General features: G+C 34.1%; 1 protein-coding gene across 5 annotated transcripts in view; it reads left to right on the top strand.

The window, feature by feature from the left end:
- FXR1 (FMR1 autosomal homolog 1) overlaps positions 1 to 23,909 on the top strand; it is a 58,331-nt gene that overhangs the window by 25,729 nt on the left and 8,693 nt on the right. For 3 of the 5 annotated variants that reach the window (XM_004745072.3, XM_004745073.3, XM_004745076.3), the window contains exons 4-12: positions 4,426 to 4,497; positions 4,915 to 5,063; positions 5,279 to 5,372; positions 5,817 to 5,933; positions 7,093 to 7,263; positions 9,065 to 9,143; positions 12,805 to 12,914; positions 17,246 to 17,332; positions 18,717 to 18,924. In XM_004745072.3, the coding sequence (XP_004745129.1) occupies positions 4,426 to 4,497; positions 4,915 to 5,063; positions 5,279 to 5,372; positions 5,817 to 5,933; positions 7,093 to 7,263; positions 9,065 to 9,143; positions 12,805 to 12,914; positions 17,246 to 17,332; positions 18,717 to 18,924 (1,087 nt within the window). The remainder of the gene's footprint in view (positions 1 to 4,425; positions 4,498 to 4,914; positions 5,064 to 5,278; positions 5,373 to 5,816; positions 5,934 to 7,092; positions 7,264 to 9,064; positions 9,144 to 12,804; positions 12,915 to 17,245; positions 17,333 to 18,716; positions 18,925 to 23,909) is intronic. The other 2 variants (XM_004745074.3, XM_004745075.3) reach the window with 1 other exon arrangement.

Here is a 23,909-nt window from a genome sequence, read left to right on the forward strand (position 1 = left end):
AAACCACCCAGGTGCCCACCCTTACCTTAAAATTTTTAAAATTCAGTATTTTTTTATACAAAACATGAAGATACATGTAGTTTCCATTTTGCCTTTGTTAATTATTTTTTAAAAGACTTTATTTATTTGACAGCATAAGAAGGTGGAATGGCAGGGAGAAGGAGAAGCAGGCTCCCCCCTGAGCAGAGAGCACCTATGCGGGTCGGGGATTGATCCCAGGAGTTGGGATCATAACCTGAGCTGAAGGATGCTTAACCTACTGGGCCATCCAGGTGCTCCTCTGTTCTACCTTTAAAAAATGTCTCAATTTGATTCTTGCAACCAGTCTGAAAATTTTATCTATCTGTAATTAGTCTTTCTTATAATGCCAAGTTTACAGTTAGTCTTAGGGCATGGGAAATTTGCATATGTTTAAAGAAGAGGTAAACATTCTTGATTGTTGTTACATGGGAAATGGCTATTTTCCAAGACTTTAAACCCATTTGTTAAAAGTATCAGCGACATAGTTGAATGAGAAAATACTATGTATAGGTAGATAAAACGCCTCAGTGTGTTCTAGGTGTTAAAGTTGCTTTCCTAATGTACACTTTCCATTTCTTTATGATAGGTTATAATTGTAATGAGAGGATATAGTGAATATAAAGGAACAATTATAAAACTGGCTGTTAAGATTATTCAGTTTAATGGTTAACATTATTTAGAAATACTCTTTTCAGTTAATTTGGTGAAAACTGGTTAAAAACCGTCTATTTTTGGTGTTCATATTTGGTTGTGACTTTGAAAAGCATAGTTAAAAACATTATTAACTTGATTGAAAGGTTAATAACATGACTATAATTCATTTAAGTAACTGTACTTTGTGTGTTAGAATTTAGAGCCCGTTTTGTAGTAGAGCTTGACTTGGAGTTATTTGGTGGAAAGAACCCAGAAATAGAATTCTGGAATTTGATTTTTCATGTTCCATTATCCACTCCATGAAATTGGACTTCTTCAGCCTGAGTACTGTTGTGCTTTTAGGTCTCTCACGGGTCCTCTTTGGTTTTCTTCAAGCTCTTCCTTGGATTTGTAGAAACTTAGAATGTTAAAACAATGAGTGAGGGCTGTTGCTTTAGAGTGTAATTTGCTCCTTGGGAATAGTTTTGAAATTTAAAGTCTGAATAAAGGTAATTTCTTTGAGGTGCTCCTACTCCAGTGATGGAGTCATAAATACAGTGAGCAACATCAGGGACACAGTATACTATGGCACAGTTTTAATGAGTCATTAAAGTGATTTTTTTATCGTGTAAGATAAACTGTTCATTTTGGAAAGAAAGTGATTTGACCCACTGCACTCAAGTGGAGCCAAGTTCATAGTGTTTGATTTAAGCTCATGAACTTGGATTTAGTTGGCTTTATGAGAATGACTTTGTCTTTCAGTGGTAAAATTTTTAATGAAGCTTACAGAGATAGATGTAAGTATAAAATGAAATCCAGAATTTTAATGTTCAGTGAGAGATAAAGCTTCAAGGCAGTCCAGAATGATTTATTCTCTTTATTTGGTGGTAAGCTCACAAAGGAAGTCACATTCCTAGAAAATTTTATTTTGGTGAAAGTAGAATTAGAGCAAAGGGATTTAGGTAGTTTAAAGACCCATTCTCCCTCCTCCCCCGAAACTTTTAAGACACCCATTCACTAGGTACCAACAGATATTCCAGTCTGTTTAGCTGAACTTGCCTTTCTGAGATAGTACTTGGAATGGGCAATTCCCTCCTGTTCTTAAGGGTTTCTTTTAATCTGAGGCATACTGAGGGAGAAGGTCATCAGCACTTATCATTTGGTCCTGGTGGGCCATTTCTGAAAAAAATTAAGTCTGTTTACAGATAATTTCACTGAAGTTAAGAATAAAAGGATGCTGAAGGTCAACATTAAGTATCTTAATGAGCATTTAAACATAGTAAATACGAGGGTGCCTCGGTGGCTTAGTCAGTTAAGCATCTGACTCTTGGTTTTTGCTTAGGTTGTGGTCTCACAGTGGTGAGGTAGAGTCCTGTGTTGGGCTCCATGCTCAGAGCAGAGTCTGCTTGAGTTTCTCCTTCTAATGCCTCCCCAACCCTGAATAAATCTTTAAAAAAAAAAAATAGCAAATACAACTTTTTATGCCATATTTTCCTGGTTTTGGTTTTATATATATATATATACATATATATATATATATATATGAATACAGGTCTCTAAATACTACTTACTGCTCATCAGCTGTCATGCATAAACGCAGATTAAATTCTCACAAATACTTATAATCAAATTTAAAACACATCTAGTAAGTTCTAGTTTATCATTTCATTCTGGTTCATCTTACACTTGGGTTAACAGAAATGCAGTTCTTTAAGAATATTTTGGAACTCTTAGTGGCTTCTAATTTTACCTTTGTGCTATGATTTATCATTTTCATACTTAACCAGTTGCACTGACTAACTCATTGCATTTTTTGCATGTCTTGATCATTTGTTTCTTTCTAGTCATCTTTGTATACACAGCTACCTTTTGCATTTGCCCACTTGTGAGCTATATGGGGGTACATTTTGGTGTACAGTCATAAAAGATGAAAGAATATGATCACATGTCCTTTTAGAAAAACAGAATGGTCCCGAGTCTTGTTGCATGATTTTGTATGATGAAGTCACAGTTTGAATGATTAACTGGGTGAGGATATTAAATTTCCTTTTTCTTCTTAGAAGTATAATGTTTGGGACTATTCATCATCTAAAGGCTTCATGGTGGGAGATTCTGCTTGTAATTTCACATTCATCATTAGAATCTAGAGTGCTGTTGTCTGTCTCTGCATCAGTCCAGATTCCTCTAATAATTGTGCAAGCCCTTCCTCTGTAAATTTTGTCTTTGCAGTTATGGGTGGAAAATTAAAAATTCTGAATTCTTAACTGTTCAGTGAAAACCAGAAGTAGACTGCAAGAATGGTGTCTCCAGTCTTTTTATACTTTCTTGAAAGACTGTGCAGTAAAGAAACCAGGATGATGCAATAGTAATGCTATATTTCACTGTTGTGTTCTTCCAGGTGATACCATCATTCTTCTCTCTCTTGTTTTTCTTTTTATAGCCTTTTTTAAAGCACAGTTGGGAATAATTGATGAATGATGATGAAATAGTGAAGTGTTTCAAGATATAGAAAAAAAACTAAGATCATTAGATTTCCCTCTAGATTTATAAGAGGTTCCATGGATACGTAAAATAATTTGCAAGATAGAATGAATTTTGTTTTATTCTTAAGAAAAGTAAAATTTATTGTTTTTTGGAGACCAAAAAGATAAAAGTTACAAGATAGATTTGCTCATAAAGAATTGTAAAGCTAAAATTGAGTCCACTGGAGCCTGATTGGTATGTAGGTTTTTTTTCTGATCATCATGCACAGTGAAGTTGATGTGAGATTTTGGCTTATTCAGTTACATTTCCAGTATTCCCCCACTTTCATGATTACTCTCAGATCACCTCACTGAGTCTTTCGCTTTCTCTCCAAACTCTTTGCTTATTATCAGGTTGTTTACATTTAACCCAAAGATAGGTGTTAACATATATTGATAGATTTCTCTGTACTCTTAATATAATAAAGATTTTAATGTGGTTCTTCTTGGTTGTCTCTTCCAATACCCCTCCCCCCCAGTTTTCCACATACTGAAGATATATCAAGATGCTGTACCATTAGAAATATCTCTAATCCCTAAGGGAAACTTCTCTAATGTGTTATGTTACAAAATACCTGGTAATGACAAATACAGAGGATATAAGATAATTTTTTTTTTACAGAAGAGGTTTGTAAGATTCTTATGAACCGTGCTACACGTACTAAATGTGTATAATTTAAATTTTTATTGGTCAGCTAAACAATTTTAGTGCTTTTGATTTAGGCTCTTCAGGAAGGAATCTAAATTCTAAATATCATATCCTTGAAGGTTTTAAAATTGGGTTTCTTTAAGAAAACCGTTGATTTCAGCATCTTAGAAATATTGTTGTGATATTTAAAATGTCTTTAGTAATTTCTAGCTTATCCTTGTGTCTGATACTTGAATCATCAGAGTGCAGTGCTTAAGAGTGAACAGGATTGACATAAACTGTGAAAGAACTCTGTTTTACACTATGTTAAACTGCCTTGTGAAGAGCATTCTTTAAAATAATATTTATGTTTGGAAAATCTCCTGAATTTGGAATTAGATTTCCAAAGAGCCAAATTGCCTCAAAAGGGTTCAGTTTGTTTTTCAGTAGTAAAGTTTAAACAGACATAACTCTTTTATTAAGTTATGGTTAACTAATTTTAGGGCAGTGACATTTTTGATTCTAGAATTTGATGGGATTTGGCATTTATCATAAAAGTCATTGTGATGTTGAAATCTTCCAGGATGAATGGATAAGGGCCTTTTTTTCCCCTCTCCTCAGGTATATTCAAGAGCAAATGACCAAGAACCCTGTGGATGGTGGTTGGCTAAAGTTCGAATGATGAAAGGAGAAGTAAGTGATGTTTACACTTGCTTTGTGACTAGTTTCCAAAGAAATACCTCAACTCCTGGTTTCTGTAAACGTTACTTAAGTTCTTAGTTTTGTTTCTGAACTCCTAATTTGGAAATAGTTGATCATAAATTTTAAAAATTCATTAGACCGTTTATTTTTATTTGTTTTCTGAGTTTACAAACCTCAAAGCTTCTCTTCAGGGATACACTTCAGGCATGTGAGGACCACCAAGGTTCATGCTTGTAAGAGCCTATAATCTAGTTTAGGCAAATCAGATTGACGTAACTAAGCTGTGCTTAGTATTTGTGCCACAAGGGGGAGGGTCTGCTGGTAAGCTGAGCAAGGCAATTAGAACTTCATTTAAAGCTCATTATTTTTGTTCAGATGGGATTTTTAAAGTATTTTGATGTCTTTTAGTTTTATGTCATTGAATATGCTGCTTGTGATGCCACTTACAATGAAATAGTCACATTTGAACGACTTCGGCCTGTCAATCAAAATAAAACTGTCAAAAAAAATACCTTCTTTAAATGCACAGTGGATGTTCCTGAGGATTTGAGAGAGGCGTGAGTAATTTTGTTTACTGTTGAATTGCTTTGTGAATTAAGAAGAGTGCTACAAAAATCTTTTTCCCAAACACCCAAAAACTTATGATAGAAAATCTTTTTAGTAAACAAAGTTTTAATGGGTAGTGTCAAAATAAAATACTTAGTTTGCATTATAATTGCCTTCTGGTTTAATCTGTTATTTAGGTCTTAAATATGAATCAATTTCTCCCTAGGTGTGCTAATGAAAATGCACATAAAGATTTTAAGAAAGCAGTAGGAGCATGCAGAATTTTTTACCACCCAGAAACCACACAGCTAATGATATTGGTAAGATAACTACATGTTTTAAGGTAGCCAGTGGATGTTGCACAGGTTTTATAATTAAATATTTGAAAAGATAAAATGAACTTGGTGTGCAGTAAGTTTGTTAATACATACGGAAGAAAATTTTTTCACAGCTATAAAATGTTAATTTCTATCTTTTGTGGAAGAAAAAAATCTTAATAAGGCATTCTGAACAACATGATATTATGAATGTGTGGGATCCTGGATCCTCCCCTGCCCTCCTAACCCCAATCATAATTTGAATAGCAGAACTAAATAATGGAATTCAGAAAGGGAATTGGGGAATAGGATTACCTTTGGGAGGGGGAAATGGTGGGGAGAGAAGTATAGTAGATGAGGATCAAGGAAGGTTTTATGTGGAAGGTTCTTGTTTGTATTGTCTTGAAAAATAAGATTATTTTGAATGATTAACTTGTTTGTTTATAGTCTGCCAGCGAAGCAACTGTGAAGAGAGTAAATATTTTAAGTGACATGCATTTGCGAAGTATTCGTACGAAGTTGATGCTTATGTCCAGAAATGAAGAGGCCACTAAGCATTTAGAAGTAAGTGGGTTTATCAGAGTTTTTTTGTGTGTCCCATTTAGTTTCATAAGTATATTAATCAAGTTTCTTGGCTTAAACTACTTGACTATTAAAAGGTACCTTGGGACCTGTTTTGTGGTTGATTCCAGGCATCATTGTGCCCTTAGAGCAATTATTTTTTTGTTACTTTCCCCAAATAGCTTTTGTTTGCTAAATACTATTGAGTTTTTTGTTAGGCTATAGATAACAGGTGCCAAAGAACTTAGAAACTCATTAGGGATATCCAGTAGAACTATATTACTAGTTTTTCTTTACTCTGTCCTTAACTTTTTTTTTTACTACTCTGTCAGCTGTTATTCATAACACACTTCCATTAGTTAACTAGTGCACTATAATAACTGTTAGATAAGACGAGAGGAGGACACATAGCATGTAGGTTTTAAAAAAGAGCCTATTACTGCTTTTCTATCCCATCCTAAGGTACTACTTTGTTTTCTCCTATTCTTCATTGCCACACTATTGGAGAACTTCTTATATCAGTAATTCTAGAAAATTGTTTTAGAATGAACTATTTTTTGTAATCATGATTAAACAGACTTACCAAACTGTTTTTTCCCCTTCTGTTATATGATCCCAAAGGAGTATTCTTTAATTTTTTCTTAGTTCTTTTTGTTTTTTTAAACATTATGGTAAATTACAATATAAGATTTACCACCTAACCATTTTAAAGTGTAGAGTTCAGTTGTGTTAGGTCTGTTCATGTTGTTAATTAACCAGTTTCCAGAACTTTTCATTTTGTAAAACTGAAACTAAAGCCACTAGACAGCAACTTCCCATATTCACCCCTCCATCCCCTCAGGCAACCACCATTCTACTTTTTGTTTCTATAAATTTGACTACTTTAGAAATGTCATGTAGATGGAATCGTAAGAGTATTCTTTTTTTTTTGTTGTTACTTCACTAAGTACAGTGTCCTCAGTCCACATTGTAGCATGTGTCAAAATTTCCTTTTGAAGGCTAAATAATTTTGTATGCATGTATCTCATTTTGTTTATCTGTTTAGTGCACATTTGGTTTGCTTCTGCTTCTTGATGATTATGACTACTACAAACGTGGGCATATGAAAAGCCATTTGTTTTTGAACTTTTGTAATAAAAATTTTAATATACCTCTTTTATAGTGCACAAAACAACTTGCAGCAGCTTTTCATGAGGAATTTGTTGTGAGAGAAGATTTGATGGGCCTGGCAATAGGAACACATGGTAGTAACATACAGCAAGCTAGGAAGGTTCCTGGAGTTACAGCTATTGAGCTAGATGAAGATACTGGAACATTTAGAATCTATGGAGAGGTAAGCTAATGTCTGTCCCCCATCTCAGTAACTTTATTTAAAGAATTTTTTTGTTAGTAACTTTATTATAACTTGCTTGATTATATATTTGGAATTTCAGTTTCCCAGTGAAATAGTTTTAAAAATCAGTCAGCCCCAGTAACCATTATGTGTATGCAGGTAGATTGAAGAACTGTTGTATTATATGGGTCAATAAAAGATTTATAGAGTATTTATACATACTGTTCTCAGAAGTTTAAGCAATTGCTTCTGATTTTAACTCAGTTTTATGTGCATTACAAATAATTTGCTTTTTTTGAGTGCTTACTGTGCCAGACACTGGCAGCTGTGAATAGCATATAATAGAGGAGCTTTTGAAGAACTTGAGTTTGGATAATATTTTTTGTCTCTGGTTAATTATGACATTTGTGTGAATTGGAAAATAACAAACCTGAGAAATAATTCAGACTTTCTTTAAGACCATGTCTCACATTAAAAAAAGTGGATGAGGTTTTTAGGGTGATGATTTCAAGTCTTAACTTTTTTTTTTTTTTAATTAAGATATTTATTAGAGGGGTGCTTGGGTGGCTCAGTTGTTGGGCATTTGCCTTTGGCTTGGGTCATGGTCTCGGGGTCCTGGGATCAAGGCCTATGTTGGGCTCTCTGCTCCGTGGTGAGTCTTCTACCTCACTTATCCCTCTGTCTCCCCCTATCTCTATTAAATAAATTTTTTAAAATCTTAAAAAAAAAAAAAAGGTATTTATGAGAGTGTGTGCATCTGAGTTAAAGAGCACAAGTGAAGGGGGAGGGGCAGACAGAGACCAGCCAACTCCTTACTGTGCAGAGAGCCCAGTCCATCCTAGCAACTTGGGATCATGATCTGAGCCTAAGGTAGACACTTAACCATTTGAGTCTCTGAGGCGTCCTTCACATCTTGACTTTTCATGCATAGTTCTTCTCATGAAAAGTTGGGTCATAAAGTGAATTAGTAGAGGCCTGATTTTTAAATTTTATTTCTGAAACCTTTGGAGCCATACTAACTACCTGATTGGAATTGTCTCTACCAAGTGAGTGAACTTGGAGAAAGTTACTTAACTTCTCTGCATAATTTTCCTAATTTCAAAATGAAAATAGTTGTGCTTACATTGCAGCTTGTGAGGATTAAAAATGCTTTAAAATTTTTGTGTGTTATATGACATGATGGGTGCATGATATACTTCATCTATGGGCTTTTAAAGAACACAGTAAAAGTGGAAGGTAACTTCCCAAGAACTATAGATTGTATAGAGGGTCCCTTTTCCAGTCTTCCAGTCTTTTAAAATTATACCAGTTAGAAGTAAGGAATTTTAATCTTATTTGTAGGTACTTTTTAAAAAGTATCTCCACAAAAATAGCTTTTAAAATAATTTATGTTGAAAATGAAAAGAAAAAGTGTGGCAGTGTAGACAGTGACAATATAATTAATTTGTATTTAACATTCACCTAGAGAAACTTAACATGGGAGTATGGACCTAATATATTTAGGATTGGGTTAAAATTTGGCTAACACAAGTAAGTTAAATTCTGTTTTCTCAACTTAGGTTTTTTTTTCCCCTTCCCTTAAAGATGTTCTAATAGTATGCTTTTTTTCCTAGCCTCTTAATAATTTTTTTTTCTTTTTAAAGTACTTCATGAGTTATTTGAGCTGGAATGTCACTTTAGTGGGCTGAACAGAATCTTGTACTAGAACATAGTAATTCACAGTTTCTCATTTCGTGTGTGTGTGTGTGTTTGAATTGGGGTTTTCTTCAGGGTTATATTTTATGTTTATTTTCTCCTGCAGAGTGCTGATGCTGTAAAAAAGGCTAGAGGTTTCTTGGAATTTGTTGAGGATTTTATTCAGGTTCCTAGGAATCTTGTTGGTAGGTATTTCTACTTAATGTTAAATAAGTTAAATGTTATTACTAATATAGCAATTTAATTGAAATTTAATCTTGTCTGATACTGTATTTTATTTATGGTTACATGGAGCATTTGATAGCCTTACTTGTTTTCTATTTTTAGTAAAGTAGTATGTGACTTGTTTCTCATTATTATCATATGATAAAGTAAAGATATTTCTTTCTGTACAGGGTGACTCGCTAATAAGACCCATGATTTTTGTAACAGTTCATCATTATGTTTTTTAAAAGCCATTTCACCCCTTGGGCTTGCTCTTCTTTTTCACTTAATGTGTTTTTATCACTCATATGTCCATCAGAATTGTCATAGTATTTCTGAGAAGGTGTTTGTGATATTTTTTTTCTTTTGTTTAGTGCAGAAGAAAAAGTAAGAGTGGAGTAACAATAGGGTAATAAACTTCTACACAGTAGGCCCTGAATAAATAATAATTGGTTGTTGCAAAGGCATAGAATAAGGTAAGAAGTCATGGGTAGGAGAGAAGAATGGTGATGATGATAGGAGGGGAGGTTTCACTTTTAAGTTTCTGACACCATTAATGGATATTATTTACCCATGGGCTATAAGTTAAATGACAGTATTTTGAGTGTGAAGCTGTAGTTAAAGGACCGTTACCGCTTGGGATGAGTTGTTTAATTGCTTTGTTATTAATATTCTCTATATCAGTGTTATCTGTCCATTTAAATGCTGTTTGAGACAAATGGAAAAATTTTGGTCATATATTAAGTAAATACTCAGTGATTATCCTAAACCTTTAATAAAAAAGTAAGCATTAACATAAAGCAGAGACATTTACTAGGAGGGGCTTGAGTTTTTGCCCACTGCTGTGTCTCATGAGTTTCTTGACCTCAGTGAAAGAGGGCCTTTTGGACTCCATTTATATATAATTCGGCCTGTTTTGCCTTTTGGAAATGATTTTTTGCTATATGTGTTCTATTGGTCTAACCCTATTTAAAAAAAAATTACAGAATACCCCCCAGAACTTCCACTTTAAAAAGATGTTTGTTTTGCCCAGTTAACAACTTAGTATACTCTGGGACAATAACAATACTGTGGGACAAGAATTTGGACAGTTTCTTGGTATTCAGCTGTTTACCTCTTACTTTTCCCAAGCATTTGTATAGGTGTGACATACTGCCAGATAAGTAAGCTCCATGTTATTGGTTCTTGTTCACTGTAGATTGAACTGCTGGGGAGATGAGATGTTAAAATTGAGTGTAAGCTTGAAGTATTTCTGTATAATTCTAACAAATGATTATAGATACAGAGTATTATCAAATGTTTATCATTGTCAAATGAAATCACTTTTGACAGGCTGCTTTTGAAAACGAGTCCCCTATTTTCTTTAAGTCACAATTATTGACACCTGTTGGTACTAACATTGTGGTTTCTGCTTTACAGAGCATAATTTAACTTAGGTTTTTTCGCCTGTAAAACTGTTTTGGCGATGAGGGTGTGAAAGGAAATTGGGGTTCTTTCCAGTGCAGCAGTTCTATAGAAGATAGCCTTGGTCTTAAAAGAGTTTTTGGTAGTGCTAATTTTGAGTAAAAATTCCCGATATTTCAGATATAAGGAAATTGGTTATTTTTGTAGTTCTCTGATTTTTCTCTTTATTCATTTATCTGTGCAATGATGTGAGTACTTGTCATATCTCTTTTTTTCCTCTACTCTGTCTTGGTTTGCTTTGGTGAGTTGGGTTGTTTGGGACTCTTCAGAAAATAGATATTAGCAGCAACTAGTATATGTTGGTGAAAAACTCAAAGGTAGCCTAACAATTTCTTGGTTGTTGTATATAATAATACTACATTTCCCTCCAAAATGTTTTATGGGTGAAGCACTCTTTTGAAAAATAGTACATTTTTAGTCCAAGTGAAAAAGAAAAAGTGGACTGAGGAGTAAAAGGGAATGAGGACTGCTTGGTGGGTAAGTTCAAGAGAATTCTCTTACACATTCAGGTTCTACGAGTTTTAGACCCTGACCATTCCCACCCCTCCTAAGTCAGATAAAAAATATTATGTGAACATTAATTTAAAAATAAATTGAAACTTTTCACCTCCTGGAAGCCTTCCTTAATCACTTCTTTACTCTGTCCCTTCAGCATTTATGCTCAGTGCTCAATTTATACTACAGGTGTGCTTCAGTTTGTCAATATGCTTTGGAATTTAATGGAAATGATCAGTTAAAATATTGACGGTCTCTGGTGGGACTAAATAAAACTTGCAGGTAGGTCCCTGCCACAGACCCCAGAAGGGTGATGGATGTGCACTCACCACTGGTATAGTTCATAGAAGGAAGGGGCAAAGATTCTGGGGGAGGGATTATGATACATCAGTCTGATTACTGTTTTTTCCGAAAAGACATTTGCTTATTTTTAGCAGGGTCAAGGATGGAGTTGCTGCTTGAGCTTCACTGTGTTAACAATGAAGGTTGCTTTTATATACTGCTGCTAGGGCTGCTCAGAGAAGACCTACATCATGTGAATTCCCTGTCCTACTCTATTTTTTCTTTGTACCTCTTCAATTGCTGCTGCTTTTAAACTTAGGGTTATTAATGGGGAAGGAGTTTTGAGAATAGGGATAGAAAACCCTGTAATGGTGTCTTTGCTGTATTGACCCATTTGCTCTTACTATTGTTGTTCCCTTATTCTTTAATGGAAACTATGTTCTCAAGAATGTGATAGGAGTAACTTCCATTTTAACCTCTTTCAACCAAAATTAATTTACTCCGGAAATAGACTGCTGATTTAGTTAAAGAAGAATGAGGGACTTGAACTTAATAACCTTTATAAGGGATACATCTATTTCATACAGGGAAGGTTACCTGAATATTTACTTCTGTTACCTGGTAACACTGTCTAGTACTGCTTTGCTATTTTTACAAGTTTGCTACCTTTGTAAGAATTAAGTTCCTAAGGGGAAGAGAATTTTCTACCCTCCTTTTAGTTTCTCTTTTAGTTAGAAGATACTTAATAACTGCTCTTTGACACACTTAAATGTTAAGTGTGGAGAAGGTAAATAATTTGGATTTTATGTCACTATCATATTTCATATTTAGGAAGACCGCATACCATATATATACTATATGTATTTGTATAGCTGTGAAGTACTTAAAAACTGTGAAGAATGTTAAATGCAGACATTTTATTTTGTTGAGGAGTATTCATTTTAAAAGTGTCTTTACGTTATAGATGTGTTGTGGATGAGTAGCAACTTGAATATGAAAGCAAGATTGAATTTGTTAACATAAAAATACATAAACAAATTGGTATGATTAATGCCAAAATAAGTGTTTCGTTTGCCTTTAAATAATGTCCAAGTTTTGGAATGGGTTGCATTGATATTTTAAAAATACAGAAATGATGTAGAGCACATTAAAAAAAATGTTTTAGACTTGGAAAATGACTTGTGTGAGCAGCATTGTTAGTCCTCGTTAATAATAGCCTTAAGCATTCTGAAGAGAAGGAAGTTTCAGATCAAGGATAAACCGTGAATATATTGAGAGTAAAAAGATGAAGCTTTGTTTTGTTTTTTAAATTTGATAGCAAGTCAAATTATTGGGGCTGGTATTGGAAGGATTACCAGTACTGGTTTTAACTTCTTGTTATGTTTTTTTCTCTTATTAAAGGAAAAGTAATTGGAAAAAATGGCAAAGTTATTCAGGAAATAGTGGACAAATCTGGTGTGGTTCGGGTGAGAATTGAAGGAGACAATGAAAATAAACTACCTAGAGAAGATGTAAGTATTATGTCTAATTTAATTTGTATTGCTTGCTTTTTTTTTTCTTTCATTTTTTTTTGGTAAACTGTTCTATTCCTGGCTGACCTAATAATGTTATTTTATATTTTGGGGAGTTATATCTAGTCTCTGATGCAGTGTTGTTGTTTTTTTTCTTTTTTAAAAAATTTTGTTCCTTATAATACTGCTTTCCATGCTCAAGAAAACAAGTCTTCTTTCAGTTGTGAGCTGTGAGATCTTGGTTGGTTTCTCAGTACTTCAGTAAAAAGCCAGTTTTTGATAAAGTGGTTTCAGTTTGAGAATTTTAAGTTTTGTACTTAACAAAACAGTTTGTTATAAAGGAATTCTTAGTAAATAACCATGTACTTAAACCTTTTTTAGAATCTGAAAACACCGATCATTTCTTAATTGAAATCTGTAACCTTTTATGTTGCTATTAATTGTGACAGCAACTTTCTGAAATTTCCTTTCCTGTCTCTTTTCACATGTTCCAATGCTGTTCTTTACTCCTCAAACATAACTTTAAGGATATCTTAACTTCGGTATCTCCAGTAGCTTAAACTTTGTATGCCTGTGAATGAATATAAGGCAAGGATTTTCTCCCAAATGATCTCTCAGGAAGTAGCTTCAGTTTTGCACAATGGATTATTGCTTGGAGAGCTCGTTAGCCTGTTGGAAAGAATGCATCTTCCCTAGGAGAATGAAAACTGTTCAGAAATCTAGCCCAGATAAACTCATATCAAGCATTGGATGTTGTAAAGATGCCTATTAAGGAGCCACTTCCTTTATTCCTTTTAATTGGAATGTAGAGGAAAAAAAAACAAATGAAGAGAAACACATGACTTAGTATTACAGAAGTGAGTACTTGCAGCTGAGGTTGGTTTCATCCTATACTGCTTCCAAAATTGCCATAAATCGCAAGTAACCTTTACTCTTAAAGCAACCCTCCCTCCTCTTGCCTTTGAGTGGAGTATTAAAATTGAGGTATAGGGACGCCTGGGTGTCTCAGTGGGTTAAGCCGCTGCCTTCAGCTTGGGTTATGATCCCAGGGTCCTGGGATTGAGTTCCGCATCAGGCTCTCTGCTCTGCAGAGAGCATCTCCCCCCCCCCCCACCTCCCAACGCCTGCCTCTCTGTCTACTTGTGATTTCTCTGTCAAATAAATAAATAAAATCTTTAAAAAAAAAAATTGAGGTGTCATTAAAATTCAGACTTTTCCCTTCTAATACCCCCTAATTTTAATGTATAAAAGAATGGTGATCCATTTGGCATACAACTACTCCATAAAATTGGCTTGGATATCAAATGTTTATTGGTCAGGGCCTTATATGAGTCAACTAAAAATTTCTTAGTTTAATACGAGTAACTGCTCTTTTCTTAGATTGATGTATCCCTAGTTGCTTTCCAGTATTTAACACTTGTTGCAGAGCTAATTCTTTGAAGTCTTTTTTCATAAATAGGAACTTTCGTGTACTTTAATATTTTTAGTTTTGGTTATTGTTACCCACATTTCTGTGCTAGGGTTAAGAAACTTAAATGCTTACAGAAACCAAGCTGATTATTAAATGATGAAGCAGGTTGGACTATACAAAGCAAGATACAGGGATAAGAAGATACATGGTCTCTTTCTATAAAAGAAGCAGATGCTGCTTAGCTTTAATCTGGTTGCTGTATCTTTCGATATTAAGAGAAGCTGGAAACTTAATATACAAAATTTAAAAATTTCCACAACATTGCATATTAAAACAAATTTGAAGGTTGTTATTCACTTATTTGGGGCCACCATTTCATAATTTAAGCTGTTAAAGTCCCCCGACAGACTGTTGATAGCTTGTTTACACTGAAGTTTTTGGTGACCACCTTTAGCCTGAGATGACCTTGCCCACCTAGGTATTATAGCAGTTATTGTCTATATTATTACGTATTTAATGATTTTCTCTCAACCTTAAATTTTTTGTTATCTTAGCAAACCACATTATGAATTCTGAGACCAAGAAATAAAGTCTGAATTCCCATACTCTCTTTTTCTCTGGCCCAATGACGTGTATGTACAGTTGCTCAATATTTTCAATCTGTTTTTAAGATTGGATTTGAGTTTTTCATTAAAAGAAATATGCTTATGTAAAAGTTAGGGTATAGTATATGTGTATCTATGTAAATGTAAATTTGTATTGATACAAATGTAAATATGTATCTATGTCCTGTATATGTATCTCTCCTGTTTCCATTGTGTCTGATAGAATTTAGACTGTTGTTGGTTGCCTTTTCATGTCTTTATTTTGCTGCTAAAAATAGGGCTGCAGCAAATATCCCTTCACTGGAGAGTAAATTCCTAGAAGTGGGTTTTTTAAAAGATCAAAGGGTAAAAGGCATTTAAATTTTTAGACCTTAGTTTTCCCACACATTCTTTCTACCAGTGTCAGAAATGGGTCTATTTTCCACATACTTGCCAATAGAGAGTTTTAATTAGTACCATTCCAGAAAGGTGTATATGTTATCTCTCTGTGTGCTTAAGACATTTGAATTGTTTTGTTAAGCAGCTTCTCTTGCATATTTTTTGTCTTTATTACTAAGTTGTTAGAAGTTTTGCATTTTAAGGAAGCTAGTCTTTTTTTATTTGTAACAAATACTACTTCTTTATTTCCCCCAATATAAATTTTTAAAAATTTTTTTGTTTGGTTTGTTGGTTGTTTTTAGATTTTTGCTGTATGACTTAAGATTTTCTGCATTTTGTCCTGCTTGGCAAGATATTTCCTACATATAGATCATTTAGAGATCCATTTATATTTCATTCTCCGGGTTTTTTAAAAGTGTGTCAATTATTAACTCCCGATGGGAATTTGGGGGGGGGGTGTAAGATATTAGAAACCAGGGATCCTGCTTTATTTTTCTGAAGTGCTAGTTGGTAATGTCAGTGCAATCTATTAAATATAAGTAATCAGTTATTAGTATCTTTTTAAAAATCTAGAAATTTCACTGAAATAACTTTTAGACACAAATTTGTATATTCAGTATTAATCACTCTTTAAATTTTTTTATTATGGCTCAATAGTAACCATTAAAATATTTTGTAAACTGTGTCTTTAAGGTTATGTTCTTACCTGTGCTTTTCTCTGGAGGGAACTGTTGGTGATAGCATCTCAAATTCGGGGTCAAGGTGCATTGTATTTCTCTTATTCCTTGCAGATAATCTGTCTGGAATGATTTTCCTACTTGGTAAAATTCTATTTAACATTTACTTTAATGATATTCTTAGGAGTTCCCCTTAAGTTTCCACATCTGGGGTGGCATAGTCCAAATTCTATTTAATATTCCTGTGTTTTTCATTGATACCACTAATGCTATGCATAATTCAGTATTTTTTTAAATTGGAGTGTTTCTTAAAGTTACTTTTTGATGACTATTAAATTAGATACAGGTGTAGAATAATAATATACTCCTATTAATATGGTATCTGCTTAAAACATTTTTTAGATCTTTTTATTTTTTTAAACCCCTCCTTCATTTTTTATTCAGTTTGCATTCTTTCTTATCTGCCTATGACTTACTGAAGACAGGGTCAAGACTTCTTCCTAAGCTTAACTTAGAGTTTTTTTTTCATGCCCTCTTAAGCCAATCTGTTAAAATAGCTGTTAGGAACTCCTATGTAGAATTAAGAAAACGAGAAACACTGGAACTAGGGGAGTTTATTTAGGCTTTACTCATTTTTCCTTAGCCATTAGGAAGCTAGAAGTGTATTTTTTTGTAAATTGAGCGAAGTTAATCCTTTGATTTGCTTTAATATTGGTGACTAAATATTGGCCCATATCAGTAATTCCTTTATTTTACACTGTGTAAATGTTTGTTTGTGGCACTTCTGTTAATGGTCAGGAAGCACTACTTCCAGCACATAATAATTGACAGTTTTGTTATGTGAGCACATATTAAGGATAACCTGTCTAACGTGCTTTACCTTTTTAAAACCATCACTACCAGGTGATCTGTCTGGTCTATACATTTATACCAGTTTAAGGAAAATTTCTTTAAAAGGTGGTTTTATATATGGAGAAGGACTGAATTAGAAATTAGAAAATCTGATGTTAACTGGTATTTTAAAAGTAATTTAAATTTTCAGCATGCTTAAGTTGTAGGGCAAATACAATATGTTATTGAAAACCTATTTTAAATTCTATTGATTTTTTTCCCTTAGTTTATTTTTACATCTTGAATTTTAGTATTTAATTATAAATCCCTTGTATTAGAAAAGTTTTCCAAATTATTTATTCATATGTGAAATTCAGGCTAGAACTTCGTTAAAGTATGAAATACTGAGGATGTTGTGTTTTCTTACAGGGTATGGTTCCATTTGTATTTGTTGGCACTAAAGAAAGCATCGGAAATGTGCAAGTTCTTTTAGAGTATCATATTGCTTATTTGAAGGTTTGTATACTGTTCACATATCACTGTTGCTTTATATGTTTAAATTACATCAATTTTTTGTATTTTGTATTAAATTTTGTATTAAATTTCAGATCATCAAATATTTTTTTAGTTCAGCTTCAGATTTACCCTGTTCTCTTATATGAGAATTTAGGAATAAAAGGTCTGTTGCCATAATAAAATTACTGGTCTTTTGCACATTGTTTCTCTTTTTCTCTGAACTTTTACATTCTTTCCTTACTGTTTAAGAAATGGTCTCACTTGTGTTCCTGTAGTTTGACTGTCATCACCTTACGTAAATATGTGTGTTATACTGAAACCCATTTTGTTTTTAGCTTGATGTTTTAAATGCAAATAGGTCAGGGAGTAAGATGGGCTTTCTTTATAACTGGTATTTGATCAGAGGTGGTACCCCATAGCCATCATTTGATAATTCGTAACCATTGTTTTTAAGATAATCTGTTTGAGTTGCTAAAGAGCAAAGATTATAATAAAAAAAAATGGCCCATAAATTAATAAAAGTTGGAATTGTCATTTTCTACTTTTATTACTAGGTTTCTTTCCTGATACCCTCAGCACCTCTGTCTCTAGTAGGTTTTCCTTTTAGTCACTCTGTCATTGCTGCTATGTTAATATTTTAAAAGCACACATGATGATGTCATTCTTTTAAAACTCATGTTTATAATCTCCATTCAGTTTGGCATTTTAAAGCCCATGCTTTATCTTCCAGTACTCTACTACTTCTTAGCCAGGAGCTTTGGTCTCATCATCTTACCTTCATATTCTGTGTGACCTCGGTTTCTGAATGACCAAGTCTCCTAATTCATCTAGGCCACAACTCAGGTGTCTCCGTTTTGATGGAAAAGTAGGTTAATAGTCCCTCTCATACATGGCACCTGTATTTCACTTATCAGAGTTTTAATTTCTTGAGGGCTGAGTCTGGTAATATCATGTAATTATTTGCTAATTAATAAAACATTCGTCTGTTCATTCATTGTGCCAGAACTAAAACTCGAACTGTGAATATTGCTCTAGCATAAAAAACATTTATTCTTCTCTGTAAGCACCAAAAGATAGTTTCTTTTAGGTTTGTCTGTTAAACATAACCCTTGAAGGTGGAGAGTCATTTTTCTCTATATTGTATGCTTTGTAGCACTTAGCATATTCGGTGCTTATTAAGGTATTCAGTAAATATTCAGTGAATTGAGTCAGCAGATCACCTTGTGAATTGTATTTATTAGGTACACAGTTGTATTTTACCAAATAATTGACCCAGATCACAGCTTCTTTCATTGGTAGGGGGTGTAGTTTTAACTGTAGATTTTAAGAAGGTGAAAATGGTATGACAAAGAATATTTACCCTTTTTTGTTTTGCTTATTATAGGAAGTAGAACAGCTAAGAATGGAACGCCTACAGATTGATGAACAGCTACGACAGATTGGTATGGGTTTCAGACCTTCTTCCACCAGAGGGCCTGAAAAAGAAAAAGGATATGCCACTGATGAAAGTACCGTCTCTTCTGTACAAGGTTCTAGGTCTTATAGTGGAAGAGGCAGAGGTCGTCGGGGCCCTAATTACACATCCGGTTATGGTAAAAAAAAGTTTTTTTTTTGTTAGTTGTTTTAGTTTAGACACTTCAAAACTTTTTGCTCAGTGTTACTTAGTTTGTTGTTCTGTCTTGGCTTTGGGGGCAGGAGATAGTTTTGAGATACATCTATGGTAGTGAAGGCATAGTTTATGTTAATGATAGTAAAAGGTATATGATGTTCCAAGCCACTTTGTAATGAGATCAAACATTGACATTTTGTTAAGTTGGCAGTTCGTGATCATTTTTATTCTGAGTATTTAGAGTAAATCTAGGTGGCATTTCTGTATACAAAAATGTATACATATCAAAACCTAGTAATTGTGATGATGCTGCTAGGAATCATCTTTTGCCTACTCTCTAGGAAAGTAATAATGAAAAATAATGCTAATCAGTGGGCCAATGTTATTAGTACATCTGTACTAGCTTTATAAAATACACTTTATTGGCTCACTTAGCAGTTTTGAATATAAATATCTCACATCTGGAATTATTTTATGAAATAACACTTCATTAAAATGGCTTTTTAAAAAGCCAGAACCAAATTAGCATTTTATAAATGAATATTTTTTTAAAATGTATTTCAGTATGAGGATGGGGCCCTAGCCTGTGTAGGAAGGGGCCAGTGGATGGTGGTGGTCAACAATTCTCTAATCCTGAATTTTCACTTATTCTTCTTCAGCTTTGGAGTTGTTCCATTTTTCTGCATTTGGAGTTGGATCTTAGCAGTGACCTGATTTTTGTCTTCCCTTGTTACCTTCCCTTTCTCTTTCCTTCTCTTTTCTCCGTTCCTCTGTGCTCATGATAACTGCTTTAGAAAAAAATAATTCATAAGTGTTTTCCAAAATAGAAGGCATTTAGGGAAAAATGGATAAACAAAGCTTACAGTATGCAGATTGCACACCCAGATTTCATGTTTTAAGGATCATCTAGTGATTCCAGAACTATATTAAATTTGCCTTTCATTGTTGTGTAGCTGAAGGGTTAATTATACCTTCCCTTTCATATATTGCCGTGTTCTCATTTCTTGATAGTTTTTATTATTTAAAGTTAACTATTGAAACTTGAAAACAACATTCTAGTAAAGTAAGTGCTTATTAGCATTTGAAGGGCAGAAAATTGTGAAGTACTACTGTATTTCCTGAAAATACGTTTACTATAAAAGACAATTAACCAGTAATTTCTTTTAAGGATTTTATTTATTTCTTGTCAGACACAAGTGAGAGAGGGAATACAAGCAGGGGGAGTGGGAAAGGGAGAAGCAGGCTTCCCACTGAGCAGGGTGTCTGACACAGGGCTCGATCCCAGAACCCTGGGATCATCATGACCTGAGCCTAAGACAGATGCTTAATGACTGAACCACCCAGGCGCCCTGACAATTAATTGGTAATTAAAGAGAAATTATAGTGAATGATTCTGGAAGTACAAATTACTAGTACAGATAATCATACTTGGCTTTTTCGATGATAGGATGATGAATTCATTGAAGACTTCTATAAGTCTCTGTGGGAAGTCAGCTTACTGATGAGGCCAGTCTTTTTGCAAAATGCCTTTGTTGACAGTAGATAAAATTTTTATGAGTTAGTACGTTGTAATGAGTGGTAGAGGAATAACCTCTGGATTGAAGAAGGTTATGCAAGTTGTTCAGTAGATGGCACTCTTACCTCTGAAACTTTGCAGACTGGTCATAGTGTTATATTTCTTGAAATGGCTATTGAATTTAAGTGAGCTTGAGAGAAAAACGATTTGAACTTGGTTATAAATCATCTCTTACCTACTTAATATCAGGATATTTAGGTGATAATATGTAAATTGTGTAAGAAACATTTGTTCAGGGGTGCCTGGGTGGCTCAGGTGGGTTAAAGCCTCTGCCTTTGGCTCAGGTCATGATCCCAGGGTCCTGCGATCCAGCCCAGGGTTGGGCTTTCTGCTCAGCAGGGAGCCTGCTTCCTCCTCTCTGCCTACTTGTGATGATTGTCTATCAAATAAACGAAATTGGGCGCCTGGGTGGCTCAGTGGGTTAAGCCGCTGCCTTCGGCTCAGGTCATGATCTCAGGGTCCTGGGATCGAGTCCCGCATCGGGCTCTCTGCTCAGCAGGGAGCCTGCTTCCTCCTCTCTCTCTCTCTACCTGCGTCTCTGCCTACTTGTGATCTCTCTCTGTCAAATAAATAAATAAAATCTTTAAAAAAAAAATTTGTTCATAGTGCTCTGAAGTTGGTATTTTCCCTTAGAGTGGGTGATGCTTTAAAGCTAATGGGCAACATTTTAAGACACAAAATAAGTCTTAAAATAAATGGATGACATGTTGAAGTTGATAAAATATAGTACTTAGCTATTAAGTTTAATGTATGTGAACGTTGAAAAAGGATGTCTTAAGAAGTGATTTTAGAAGTTTCAGAGAGGGGAAAATCTGATATACAATTCTGTTAAAAACAGCTTTTATTTGTTAGAGTCATTAAAAATTGGATTAGGTTCGTGAATCATTTTAGAGCTGTTTTCTTTTTTCATTTTAGAGCTCTATTTTAAAAAAATTTGGGGTTCATGGACTTAATATTTTATAAAATTAAGAGATGGTTGTAGTGATTTCATCAGTGTTTTGATGCTTTAACAAATCTCAAACTTAAAAGCTTAACATAAATTTTTTTGTCTTACAGTTTTCTAGGTCAGAAGTCAAACATAAGTCTCAGTGGGCTAAATTTTTGATTTTTAAAGATTTTATTTATTTGAGAGAGAGTGGGAGAGGGTCAGGGGGGAACCAGACTCTTTGCTGAGCAGGGAGCAGGATGTGGAATTTGATCCTGTGACTATGGGATCATCATCGGAGAGAAGGCAATCACTTAACCAGTTGAGAGCCACCCAGGCACCCTCAGTCGTCTAAAATGGTCAGCAGGGCTGTGTGTCTTTCTTTGAGGTTCTAGGATAGAATTTGATCCTAGAGACAACCTTCATTCCTTTTGCATGTGATGCCCTCCCTCTTGTCTTGTAAAGCCAGTGTCTGCAGAGTTCTGCTCTTTCTTTGGTTCTCTGCATCTGAGATTCATATGGTTAGTTTGGCCTCACCTGAATAATCCATAATTCCCCTACTTCAGTATCCTTAACCTTATCACATATGCCAAGTCGTTTTGCCATTCCAGAAACATTTAAGCTTTTTAAAATACGGCTAAAACAAGAACATTAGCCAGTTGATTAGCCCTTTTTGTTTTTGACTTTAGTATCTGTCTTTTTTTTTTTTTTTAAGATTTTATTTATTTATTTGACAGAGAGAGAGATCACAAATAGGCAGAGAGACAGAGAGAGAGATGAGGAGAAGCAGGCTCCCTGCTGAGCAGAGAGCCCAATGCAGGACTCGATCCCAGGCCCCTGGGATCATGACCCGAGCTGAAGTCAGAGGCCCAACCCACTGAGCCACCCAGGCGCCCCTAGTATCTGTCTTATCTGTCGAAATCTATATGTTTTAGACCACCCCCCCTAAGTATTTAGAATAATAGATTAAGGTTAAAGTTTAGCAAAAATTTCCTTGCTTGTGATAATGAGTTAAATATTATGCTCTATTTCTGGAGAAAATAAAATAGGGACATTTGTAAAAATCTTAAAAATGAAATATCTTCACATTTTGGTAATGTTATCATTTACTTGTCAGTAAATTGAGAAATTTCTTACACATTCCAAAAGGTGTTTTCATGACTCTTGAAATGATAAATTGCCATTATTCTAACAAATCATGACGTCATTTAGTAAATTTTTTGTCATTTGGAGAGAGAAATGTTTGGGAGATTCATTTTCTTTTGTGAGATCCTCAGCCCCAGACACTTGGGAATACTAGAAACTTGCTATATTTTTTCCCTAAAATATAGTTCCAGTGTATTAATCATTTTTATATAGTTGAGTGGTTGCACCCATATTTTTTAAAAAAGAATTACCTGTAAAGGAGAAAGGAAGTTGTTAGGCTCCTTCATTTGTTAAATTTAAATTTTATTTTGGGTACCTTAATACTACTTAAGTACATTGGAAGAGTTCTTACGTTTTACTTTCATCATCAAGTGGTAGGAGTTTAAATGTAGGGAACTTATAGTTTAACATGGAATTACTTTTATTTGGGAGATAAACAAAGGAACTTCAAAATCATGCAGCAGATTCATTTCTCTCAAGAGAGAAATGTTATGCACATTGTTAGGTGTCTGGAGGCACTTAGAGGTCCACTGTTGTTTTAAATACAGACCAAGTGGCTTGTAAATCCAAGTGGGTTGTAAATCCAAAGGGGGAAAAAAATGGAAGACAACACATGACAACATTGCATGATAGACACATATTGCTTTTAAGAAAAGGAGGGAAGAGGTCTGTTTTCAGTTAAATTGGTCTTAAACTAGGAATTGAACTGGGCTGTGAAGGAGAAGGATTTGGACATACACGATAAGAAGGGGTGGAAGTGGCATCCCAGAATTAAATATTAGATGTAGGAGTGAGTATTGCAGTGATTGAGTTATCTAAATCTGGCACTTTAATTGTGATATACTAGTAATGATGTTGCAGGCTTTTACAGAATATTTGCGTTGTTTAAATTTTTAAAAGGTCAGTATTAAAATCGGTTATTGAAACCTTAGAAATACTCTGTCAACCTTTAGAGTCATGATGAATTTTTCTTTTGTCAGGTTAAAGTTGTGTTCTCAGCATTCTTAAAATTTGTAATTTCACATAGTGTATTCTAATTTAAGCCACAGTTGCTCGTAAAACAATTATTTTATGTACAGCCACTAAAAATACACTCTAAGTTTATAAGAGACCATCAGTTATAAGAAACATTGTGATTTGAGAGATGTTAAGAGTGTGAAAAATGTGCTTCCTAGAATCACTGAAATAATGGGGGAGCATAGTACAATTAAACTGTTGTTTTTTCTAAATACGATTAAATCTGCTTTTAAATATTGGGTAGCAGTATTGTTATACTAATTTGTTTTTAAAACAGTAAATTGGCCAAATTTGTTTTACTGTT

The sequence above is a fragment of the Mustela putorius genome, unplaced genomic scaffold, assembly GCF_011764305.1.
Source record: "Mustela putorius furo isolate JIRA1106 unplaced genomic scaffold, ASM1176430v1.1 tig00003834_pilon_pilon_pilon, whole genome shotgun sequence".
Taxonomy (NCBI): domain Eukaryota; kingdom Metazoa; phylum Chordata; class Mammalia; order Carnivora; family Mustelidae; genus Mustela; species Mustela putorius.